General features: G+C 35.4%; 2 protein-coding genes across 2 annotated transcripts; one reads left to right on the forward strand and one right to left on the reverse strand.

Moving 5' to 3' along the window:
* Positions 1 to 376: 376 nt before the first annotated feature.
* LOC113057202 (uncharacterized) lies at positions 377 to 6,838 on the forward strand. The gene is made up of 10 exons (XM_026224394.1): positions 377 to 1,004; positions 1,088 to 1,181; positions 1,302 to 1,415; positions 1,529 to 1,629; positions 1,766 to 1,864; positions 2,036 to 2,168; positions 4,596 to 4,712; positions 4,828 to 4,980; positions 5,396 to 5,517; positions 5,674 to 6,838. Exons 3-10 carry the CDS (start codon positions 1,371 to 1,373, stop codon positions 5,825 to 5,827), a joined length of 924 nt encoding a protein of 307 aa, XP_026080179.1. The 5' UTR covers positions 377 to 1,004; positions 1,088 to 1,181; positions 1,302 to 1,370; the 3' UTR covers positions 5,828 to 6,838.
* A 137-nt stretch (positions 6,839 to 6,975) lies between these two features.
* tnfaip2b (tumor necrosis factor, alpha-induced protein 2b) lies at positions 6,976 to 11,657 on the reverse strand. Its single transcript, XM_026224393.1, has 11 exons — positions 11,483 to 11,657; positions 10,436 to 11,096; positions 9,706 to 9,817; positions 9,364 to 9,486; positions 9,175 to 9,269; positions 8,935 to 9,027; positions 8,731 to 8,857; positions 7,915 to 8,040; positions 7,651 to 7,806; positions 7,357 to 7,478; positions 6,976 to 7,260 (listed from the first exon to the last, which is right to left on the reverse strand). The coding sequence occupies exons 1-11, from the start codon at positions 11,541 to 11,543 to the stop codon at positions 7,098 to 7,100; spliced, it is 1,839 nt and encodes a 612-aa protein (XP_026080178.1). The 5' UTR covers positions 11,544 to 11,657; the 3' UTR covers positions 6,976 to 7,097.
* Between the last annotated feature and the right edge of the window lie 404 nt (positions 11,658 to 12,061).

The raw sequence follows: 12,061 nt of genomic DNA on the forward strand, positions 1-12,061 counted from the left end.
GGAAGATGTGTTACTTTTTATTTGTTACACCATTTGACATTGAATTAACACTTCTACATGAATAAAGTAATGCAAAAATTACATTTCTATGAATTTAGCACTCGCCATGATTTTGCCAAGTAAGAAATGTTCCTGGATCAACATCTTTTGATGATCCTGGATCAACATTAATGTCCAAGAATATTGAATTAACCCAATTCCTACCCCTAAACCTAACCCTACTAATAATGTATTCCTAAAATCAGTGGGAAATGATTGCTGATTAACAAGAGTGTAGAAGCACCTAATCCTGATTGTAAGCCTAAAACAGATATTTCCTGAAAAGTTAAATCTCTATTCTGATCTCTATTCGGTTGGTTGGAATGTTGTTCCAGGATCAACAAGGATGTTGATCCAGGAGCATGCGGTAATTGGTGAAATCACACTCACCGAAGGATTTACTTTTTCTACCTCCCTTTTCTTTATCATGCACACTTTTATTTGTCAGTGAATCTTTCACCAGGGGAACAGGCATCTGAATGCAGTTCACAGCAGTCCAGAGTTCCTGATCTCATTGCTCTAGATGTTGAAGCACATAACAATAGAGTGCTTCATACTCTCAGAAGGATTTTGAGTGATGAATCAACCACTGAGGACTTTGACGCTGCAGTTGAGGTGTTGAAAACATTGAGCAAGCTGAATAACAACTTCTCTCAAGACTGGATTTGTAAGTACCTTCAGGAAATTGATCAGTTTGTGGAGAACCACTTTCCCACGCTGCCAGCAGAGGGACCACAAGGATCTCAGTTGGAGCAGTTAAAGGACTTTCAAAAGAGAACACAGAGTATTATATATGATGAGGTGCTTCGATTAACACCTGCATTGAAAGATGCTGGGCTGCTAGATCATCTGAAGGACAGTTACAGCCGCCAAATCTTTACCAACCTGGACCTGCTGCTAAACAGAGATCTGTCTGTAAAAGAGATCTTCTGCCTTCTACTGTGGGGAAAAGATGTTTTCTTCAGGTATAAAAATGATTGTCTTTTATTATTGTAAATGTAATAAACAAATGAAGCATGAACTATTGACAAATTAATTTATGTTACAGTTCAGACTCACAGGATTTCTTCAGAGTGCACGACCCTCTGCTGTTGACTGGATGGTTTCAGAAAGCAACAGAGAAACTGCTGCCGAATCTGCAGGTCATGATATGCACCATCTTTATTTGTTAAATATATTTTGTAATAGGCTAAAAAGAGTACCCCAGATTAGCAAAACATTTAGGAATGATATAAAACTCTGTCTTGCTTGAACTGTAACAGAATTACATCCGCACGACTCTTCAGAACATCCTGGACTATGATGAGCAACATAGACATAATGGAGAGTCAATGGATGAAGAAACATTCATTAGAGTTCACTTAGATGTCACTAAAGTGAGTGAAACAATTTGCAATGCTCATTTTTTCTTGGTTTTAAAAAGAGGATTTTTAAAGGTTTTTAAACGTTTTGTATTGCACACTTATTTCATGATGTTATGTCTTTACAGTGTCTGAATGATGTTATTCAGAGTTTTCAGGAATTTAGTCACACACTGATGTGTGCGGCACAAACGCTCTGCCTTCAAGAGCTTCATCATTTTGTTCAGATGTAAGTGTCTTAAATGTCTTCATATTATCAATTTATTTATTGTTATGCATTTTGTTTCTTTAGAAAAACAAACCAAAGTATTATGAATAATAATACAAACATTTTCTTCAATTCTTCTATTCTATTTTTTTTTTAGGTATGTGCAGGCAGAGAAAAAACAACTGGAAAAACAACAACCCTTGGAGAAAGATTCTGTGCATCTGCTTCGGGTCATCAGCACCTGTAGGCAACTCAGGTGATTTCTATTTTTAAAGATTAACCTAATTATACATCTATAAAACCTGTCAGTTAACAGTATAATTAACTGGCATTTTCCTGTGCATAATGTTTTGATTGATCCTACATTAGATTAATAGGTTCATTTTGTCATAAAAACAGTTTTATGCATTTATTTATTTTGATGTAGATTTCTTGCTCCTCAACTCAACAATCCAGATATAAACAACAATGATGACTTCCCAAACATTATCCACATGTTAGAAGAGATGGAGGATCACGTTCTGTCTATTGTACAGAAGATGATAAAACATGCAGCACAGGTAACATTATTTCATCATATATAGCTTATGTACAGAAGGAAAGTTGGGGACTTTCCCAAATTCCAAAAAGGGAATGTCTCAGTCATCAATAGAGGTTGATATTTGTTTGCTTACATACCTGCCTATCAGGATTTTCAACAATAAGGTGTTAATCTTTTGTAATAAGGTTGGGTTTGTTACGTAGCAAACTCCATTATTATGAACAATTCCTTTTAAACCGTTCAGTTTCAGTTTCATTTATATAGCACATTTAATAACGACAGAGCCGACCAAAGTGCTGGAAAGAAAATAGAATTAAACTAATAACAATAAACCAAAAAGAATAAAACAAAATACATAAAGTACACAACACTAAATACACACAAAATAAAGCTGTATACAGCAATTACTCCAGTCCATAAGACCTTTTAAAAAGATATGTCTTAAGTAAAGATTTGTAAACCTGAAAAAAAGTGGGCAATCTCAAGCAATAAGGCAAGTTATTCCACAACTGTAGTGCTGCCACAGAAAATGCACTATCCCCCTTATATTTTAAGCTTTTCCTAGGTACAGACGGCAACAGTGTGTTTGATGACCTAAAAGGCCTGTTGATCTGATAATGGGAGAGAAGATCAGATGAGTAGTTTGGTGCAAAGCCTGTCAGGGACTTATAAACAAACAGTAATACATTAAACTGGATTCTATACTCAATGGGCAGCCAGTTCAAACTAGCCAAAACAGGTGTAATATTTTTCCACTTCTTAGTCCTGTCAGGGATCTGGGAAGGAGGACACAATTGCAGTGAGATAACAAGGTTTTATTGACAGGACAGCCTGATACAAGAGGTAGTGAAATGCACAAAAGATACCACAACAGGAACGCAATAAACATGAACAGCTAGGGAGGGCCACTGGGAAGGCTATAGGAAACAACTGGCAGAATACTTTGGCAACAGAGGGGGTAGCGAGACCAGGCTGATAGAGAAGACCACACAAGGCACCATAGAGCAGAGCTCAGAAACTTGTTAACCACAGACTCTGAGACAGACCAAATGCCAGGCAGGACACATGGGGACAGGTCAGGAACTCAAACACAAGACTAGACAGGTCAAAGCTCCACAAAAACACAAATTAAACTCAAAACGAGGGAAAAATATAAGCCAATGAACTAATAAAAGGTTAAGTAGCAAAATAAGAAATGACAAATTTAACCAACTAAGAATAAACAAAACCAAGAATCAAGACTAGAAAAACTAAATACATATTACAAATAAAAGCAAAAGGCAAGAACAAACAAATTACTAAAACAAGGAGCAAGACAAGAACATGAAATTACAAGGACTAGACAAAAACAAGGGCAGAAGATCAACTAGACAGGGAGACACAGACACATATTCTGCCACACCCACAGATAGAGACAGAGGGGGGTGAGAATGACCACAGACCAGCAAAAACAAGAGGGAAAGGTGCACTGTAAATACAAAGGAAAATACATGAGGGACAGGTGAACACAATTAGACTAACTAGGCTAACAAGAGGGTGGGGTAAAGAGGAAACAAGGAGGAGGGGCTGGGGGAAGTATATGGACAAGGAAAACAAGGCCATGTGCTGAAACAAGACATAGACACAAGAAAGAAAAACACAAGACAAACAGTGTCAGTGCAAAACCCTGACAAGTCCTTGTTAAAAGTCTGGCCGCAGCATTTTTGACTTTGGGCTCCTAAGCTGAAAAAAAAAATGCTGGTTTGACAAATGAGTTTATTTGTTTGTAAAATTTAAGTGCAGGGTCAAAAATAAAACACTAATTTCTTTTGTAAATACCTACAGTGTTATAGGAACCAATGTTTTTGAGAAGATATTGGCAAAACCCAGACACCCAAAAACTAACATTTCAGTCTTACAGTCATTTAACTGTAAGTTATCCGCCATCCAACTTTTAACTTAACCCAAAAAATCAAGTAATGACTGGAGAGATGTATTCTCATCAGATTAACTGGTAGATAATGTTGTATGTCATCTGCATAACAACAATACGATATCTGATGCTTACGAAAAATATTGGGTAAAGGAAGATTAGGGGGAAGATAGAGGGAAAACAAAACAGGGCCTAAAACGGATCCCTGCAGCACACAGCATGTACATGCAGCAAAGGAGGAAGTAAAGTTTAAAATTTCTACAGAAAACATTCTCTCCTTGAGATAGGACACAAACCAGTTTAAAATTGTACTCCTAATGCCAACATAATGCTCAAGACAAAATAAAGAGATCATTGGTGTTGAAGGCTGCACTTAGATGAAAGAACCCAAAGCCAATAACAGGTCGTTGAGTGATTAAAGTGATAATTATGGAAGAATTGTTGTTTATTGTTCATGATATATAATAAAAACACTATGATGTAAAATAAAAACCTGAAATTAACTGTGGTGTCTTTGTAAATGTACATGTATAGGCCTTTTTAAGACATTATTTAAAAAAAGGAGGTGAGCAAATCCAAGGGCTGACAGAGGAAATCCAAAAGCAATGTGCATCTCTGCCTCAGACTGATGTGGGAAAAGAGATTAAACAGGTTGGTTCTGTGCTCAGATACCCAGTTGAATTCAGTTCTTCAAGAACAGAATTGTTGCTTTTTATAACCTTTCTCTCGTATTCTCTGCTCCTCTGCTCCACTTTCTTTCTGACAGATCTTTGTGAATGTATCCTATGACTGTGTTTCACGAATGTATCTGGATTGCCTGATAAAGAGCAAGTTCAGCCGGCTAAAGAGGAGATGGGGAAATGTTGGAGAAAGGATAAGCGAGGACATTCTCAGTTTACACAACACATTCACTGAACTGGTAAAAAAAAAAAAAAAAAAAAAAACTGACGCATTTAATAAAATTATATTCATAAAGGTTACAAAACGGGATTATCATACTGATGCCAGAATAACCTTTTTAGGCTCCTCAAAGGACCTTGCATTGAACAAGTTTTAAAAGAACCATATTGTGTGTTTGTGTATGTTCCTTCATGGTTTCCATTTACATCAGTTACAAATAAAAACAACATGGGTAGGGGGAACTGTTTTATACCATTGCTTATGAAAATAATGCAATACCAACTAAGTTATCCATACAGTATCTTTAAGAAACTGAATTAAAAAAACTTTGTCAGCAATCAGTTCCCAAGAGTATGACTCATTTAACATTAGCCACAACATCAATGCAATGCAGTATTTTCACAGACAATGTATCCAATGTATTTCTATTACAGAATGTCAGTGCTGACCAGAAGAACCATCTCCTTCAGAGACTCAGTGAAGTTTTGCTTCACACTGATGTAGATGCACTGAAGATTACCTGTTGTGCTTTTTTCAGAGATTTCCCTCAGGAGAGGTAAACTTAGCCAATAACACTTAAATTAGTACATATTTTGTATTACAGGCCTGGAAATATGTGTTATAGTAATATTTATGAGAGTATTCATGTTTATAAGAGTGATGTTGTTTTCATCAGACAGTGCAGTCAATTCTTCTTCTCAATGTTTTGCAGTGAGCAGTATGTACCTGGTCTGCTGCGCTGGAGGGGTGTGTTTTCGGAGCGTCAGGTGAGGGAAGTGCTGGATGTGAGCCGAGAGTTCAGCCTCGGTCTGAAGCCTAGACACGTCACCTCTCAGCCTCTGAAGGGACTTTTCTGTTGTCTTTGATATGAATAACAACATCAGCAAGAATTGTACAAATTTTGGTTTACAAGTTTAATTCAATGGCATGACTTCGTCAATGGCATGTTTCGTAACATTTGGTTATGAATGTTAGTCGTTTATATAGGTATATTTATATTTTCATCAGATACAGTATTTATTTGTATCAAATGTCATTTTGATTTTACATGAAAATCTGGACTACTTGATAATTATTAATTTACTTTTTGGTATACCTTTTCTATGACAGTATAATTTTCATAGAGTTATTCATTTCGACTGCCGCCGTTTAAATTGTAACAAAATTGGGTAACACTTTATTTCAAGGTGTCTTTTATACACGTTACATGTATTTACTATTTTAATAACAATAAATGATGCATAATAACATTCAAGTAACCCTAATCCTTACCCTAACCATAGTTAGTACATGTAGTTAATTAATATTATTCATTACACATGTATAATTACACTGTAACAAGCAAACCTTAAAATAAAGTGTATCCCAAAATTGTGACAAAATGTCCAGATATGAACGTAAAATACTGTTGTATTATTAATATTTATTTTGGTTGTAATTTATTTTATTCTTATTTAATGGAAAACAGTGTTTCTTTTATGTATGATTATTTTATCATACAAGAGTCAGTGGTACTGTAAAACAAGCTACTTTAAATGTATAACAAGTGGTTTTTGGTTTTATAATGAATTTTTTTTCCCAAAGCATTACATTTCAAATACAGTTGCACTATGCGTCTGTATGGCGGATTGACTGTTATTTTTCAAGTATAGGAAGCAGAAGGTAAAAACATGAACACTACAACTACATCCTGTGTTCCTGCAGAGGATACAGCTTGTCGGGAAATCTTCCTTAACAAACTCTTTCAGGAACTACAGATGTATTGTGACAGCAGGTGTGTTTCCGAAGTGTATCTTGAACCTATCACACCATATCCTGTTTGTAGACGTCTGTTACAGGCACATCCGTAATCCAGTAATCACCACACAACGCGCCAAGGAAACTATTAAAATGTGTGTACTGGAATTATTTGATGCTTATAACAATACACAGTTACCATATATTATTTGAGGTTTATATATTTTTTATCATTCACATTAAACTGGAGGGTAAAAAAAACAGACAAAAATAAAAATGGTGATTTCCAATTTTATTTACAAAGAATTTCAGTATGTACAAAACGACTGCGAAATGCCTGAGCAGAATCAATTTTACAAAAGCAGGTAACTTAACACAAGCGATATTATCAAGCAAAATTCATTTGACCCTCACTGTGGAAAAGAAGCTCCTGCTAAACTGGAGTGAATCTTGCTTTTCACTGAACTGATTCTGGTTACAGGTGATGGTCTTCAGGATCATCTTGAGGTCTGATGGAGAAAGATTTCCTTTGAGTCGCAGCCAAGCAGAAATATGACGCTTACTGTAATAAGAACACAAACATTAGAAAATTGCAGTGTTTTTTTTTTTTTTTTTTTTTTTTTTTGCATAAATATTTGCACAGCAGAAAATACCATACCTGAGATCAGGGTAAAGATCCATCAGAGTTACCAACTCTAACTTTATGCTGTCTGGATCCTGTAGGGTCAGCAGTCCTGCTAAATTGGGAAGAATGTCTTTCAACCAATCCAAATTCGATCCCTGTTATAATGAATTAATAAGGATTTGAAAATTAGACTTTTTGCCTTATTATAAAAATTAATCATAAATTTGGTTTCCTAAGACATTATTTGTGTAATTTTTGTATATTAAAGCTGGGCAAAAACAGTATTTGAACAAAACAATGACTTTTAACTAGGACATGTGTACTTACAGCTGCTGTGAAGTATGTATGTATGTGTTCACTGTTTATGCAGAGTAATGATGCTGCCATCTGTTGCTGCGCTTTCTTTGAAAGTTTGACCTTTTGTTTCATCATTTTCCGTACATATTCGGTTAGAAACTCCTTATGCATCCCACCCAGTAGCTCCTATTCATTAAATAAATAAATCAATATCAATCAATCAATCAATCAATCTGAAATGGACTAATTAATTACTCAACAAATCAATCTATTTGTTTGACGTATGTTTTATACCTGGCAACACATTTTGTCCCAGTTTATGAATTTCTGAATATGTCTGTCCAGCTTTGCCAGCAGCTCTTCACATACACCTTCACCGTCCTTGAGCCACTCGCGGGAACCCACCTTCCTGTACAAGTCCTGCAGGAACACAAGTATTGACATGTTTATTTTAATGCATATGAACTCAGATGCAGGATCTGGTTCTGCTCAAGCAACCGTTTATCTGATTCTCTCATATGAACTAGACAAGCAGTTCATAAAGGTTAATAATGTGTCTTTTTATATACAGTGGGAGAGTTAGGAAACTGCAGCCAACTGCTCACATTAGTGTGTTCACTGCCAAGTCAAACCCCAATGAGGGTTTCTGAAAACAATAAAAACTATTGTGCTGGTCTAGATTAGAGTCAGGTTTATTTATAGCCACAATTAAACAGGAGTGTATTGATAGTGGAAAACCCCTTGAACTTGAATATACATATATATAATACTTATGCATAATTGGGGCCTTTGGTGGGAAATATGGTTTCTTAATATTGATATACATATTTTACTATTTACTACCATTAAAACAATTATATATACATGAAAGTAATGACATTTATAATTTTCCCAATATTTTTATAACACATTAATGCTGTTCTGAACTTCCTATTCATAAAATAATATTTGTAATGGAATTGTATATGTTTATACATTATAAAAGTACTACTAATAAAATATAATATATTATCAATTAAAAAGATGTACAGTACATAAAGCACATTTTAGGTCAAATAACACCCATTGGCTGAAGCTGAGATTAATTTTCTAAAAGTTTGAAAAGTTTACCTTAAGTTCCTTGTGCATATCAGAAGTAAAGTAACAGTGGCTGCTTCTTGTCATGGTAGCCAATAGCGAAAGACAATCAGTTTTGATATCTTCAGAGAACAGATGTGCATTCTTTGTAATATAGTCCCTGTGAAAAATAAATTAAAAATTCAACACAAATTCAGAAAGTATGTGATATTTTAGTTGAATTAAAGGGATATGCACCTGCACTGTATGAGGCATGAGAGGTTGACCATCAAAACAGCCTCAGTGTTTGTCTGCCTGCTCCTCATGACCTTGTCATGAAATGTTTTGTAACTGTGGGATGGAAATTAATTAATTATAATCACCTGTGCAAAATATTTGGAAGGACAGACTTAAATCAATAATGTTAATAATGATGGGATTTTGGGAAATGAACATAAAATGAATCAGTTAAATATCTTAAGTATCAGAGTTACTCACTCTGTCAGGAAATGTCTCATCTGGCATATGATCCTCTGTGCTTTCGCCTCTTTGCCTAGCACCTTCTGAGCACACTCTACATGTTTATGAAAACACTAAGAAAAATGGGGGGAAAAAGAAAATGTTTCCTTCAGAAATCCATTATTTGATGAAGGTAAAGAATGGATTGTTTTTCTCCTTTTTAATTACCTCGATAATATCAATGGCCTGATCACAGCAGTACACCTGGTCTCTCAGTTGTGGAAGTTCTCCCTCCTTCCAGGCTGTTTCTTCTCTGTCCAGAATTTTGTGAAGGCATGTGCTCAACTCCATCTATTCGACAATAATGTGAGAATATTAAAACGTAAGCTTTTCGCTGGAAGCACATCTAAGGCAAGACATTGTGTTTTCAAAATGTTGAGATTTTTCACTATTTTGCTTCTCTCAAACTACGGAAAGAAAACTCACTTTACCATGTTTACTTATGGGTTCTTGGCTTAAAGTGACATAAAACAGAGATGTGTTAGGTAAAGATGTCATAAAGCTTCAAACCTCCTTTGTGATCAAAAACTGCTCTTCCAGTGGTGCGATCATATCTTCAGGAAGCAGTGGATCAAGCTTTGTGTGATCGATCACATCTTTTATCTTTTCACTGTTCAGAATACTGTAAACAAAGAAAGACAAATTATTACTCTAAAACACTGTATCACAACCCATAGGAAAGAAAAATCAGCATTTGAATCAATAGTTCACCCAAATGCTGTCATCATTTACACACTATCATGTCATAAAAAATCTGTTGTATTGCCTGACTTTCTTCTGTGCAACACAAAAGAGGAAATCTTGAAGAAGTTTCAAGTGTTTTTATGAATACAATGAAAGTTAATTGAGTACAAAACAGTACTAGGCCACACTCACTTTCATTAAATGGATGGAAAAAAATAAAGACATGGAATGACATGATGGAGTATAAATGAAGACAGAATATAAATGTTTTGGGTGAACTATCCTTTTAAAATGTTTTAATATCTAATAACCAATGTATTAACCAAATTATCAATATTTGTTTCCATTCAAATTTTTAACAAAGTAGTTCAAAGAGAAATCTAATTAAATGTAACTGCAAAAAGACTTATTAGCTTTTGGACATTTTCTCAGAGAATTAAATAAGCATGTTGTTTTGCATAGAGTAAAATAACACTCAGAGGAACATGAGGCATGCAGGGTCATTACATGTACATGCTATGAGATAAAACAGTATAGTATCATTTGCTTCTCTTACTTGGGGTATTCCTGGTTCACCCACTGCAATAAAAGTATGCAGTCTTCATCGCACAATGTGTACTCTGCGACTTCTCTCAGTCTTGCACTGAAGGTCTTATGGTACAGTGTGGCATAAAACTGGCACACATTCATCTGTTCTGGGTAGCAGCTGCTCACCCATGTCACAACTTTCAGCAAGTCTTCTTTCAGTCGTTTTGCATGGCAAATGATCGATTGCTGCAAGGAAGATTTTATCTCAACACTTGAATCTAACTGGGCTTCTTCCATCCTCCTCCGAACGAGTCGCTCCAGCAGAGCCTCGTGGTTTTGTTTACACCTCCTTGGTCTCCATGGTGGCCGTTCCTTTTCTTGAAACCGTTCCCAGCGCATGTCCTGCTCCTCCTCCTGGAGTATGGCTTGGACTGCTTCTTTCAGTAACTCCTGTTTCTCAGGACTCTGGAGGTCGAGGGAGTTTTCCAGCGTCTGCATCACCAACTTCATCCAGTCCTCGTAGTCTTTTGCTAGCCTAGCCTCTGAATCTTCCTCTTCCTCCATCAGCTTCATTTTGGATCCAATCCCATCCTGCTTCAACTCAAACAGACGGTCTTCTCGGGTGATCAGTTGTTTCCCTGCGTCCACAAAGTGGCATGCTTCTAGATTCTGCTTTAAAGTAAGGACCGCTGTAGAGAAAAGGAAACAAAAAATATGCTTTTCTTACTGTGCACCAGCAAGGTCTGATTTTACCATTAAAAAAAAACATTCATATATAAAGATATATAAAAAAATATGCAATGTATATCGAAAAATGTATGATATTCATTGAGTTTACATGTATAGCCTAGTTATGATATGACTGTAAAAACATTGTCAAGTAAAGTAGTTGTTGTAGTAGATATTTTTAGTAATTGGGTTAAAATATGGTCATACATTAATATGTGCTTTATAATTGCTAATAAACAGCCAATATGCTAGTAGAATATGCATGCTAATAAGTAACTATTTAATAGTTAATGTTTCATATTCTAAAATATCACAAGGAGATCTAATAAGCATTAACTCTTCCTACCTGGAATATTGTTCTTTTTGGGAGGCCGTTTAAAAAATATCTCTTTGATCTTTTTTGTCATTTCTTCTGAGGACGGGGAAAAAATCTGATCGTGATATCGGATGTGCAAGATGAAAAAAAAAATAATTTCAGTTCGATCTTCTTTGGAACACTGTGAATGAAACGATGTGAGGAAATAACGGACCTGGTTTTATATGCTTCAAGAGCGTGAGCGTGTAGTTGGGCGGAGCATATCTGGCAACAGCCTTCTCCATCTGTCTTCGAATACTTCAGAAATTTGTAGAGGGCAAAACACGTTTATTTATATAGCAGTAAGAAACGTAAACAGACACGAGACAAGAAATAAACATGAAGGTCTTGTTTTGAGTAATTTATTTGATATAACAGCGGCTTACAAAGTAACATGGAAATGATCTTAGGACTATATATAGCCAATACCCTGTTACATTCACGACCAAAAAAAAGAAAAGAAAGGAAAACCAACAAACAAACAAATAAAATAATAAAAAATAAATGTAAAAATTTAAATAAAATAAATGAATAAATAAATAATTAAATGACATTGTGAGATTGTCTCAG

The sequence above is a fragment of the Carassius auratus genome, chromosome 38 (assembly GCF_003368295.1).
Source record: "Carassius auratus strain Wakin chromosome 38, ASM336829v1, whole genome shotgun sequence".
NCBI classification, from domain to species: Eukaryota; Metazoa; Chordata; class Actinopteri; order Cypriniformes; family Cyprinidae; genus Carassius; species Carassius auratus.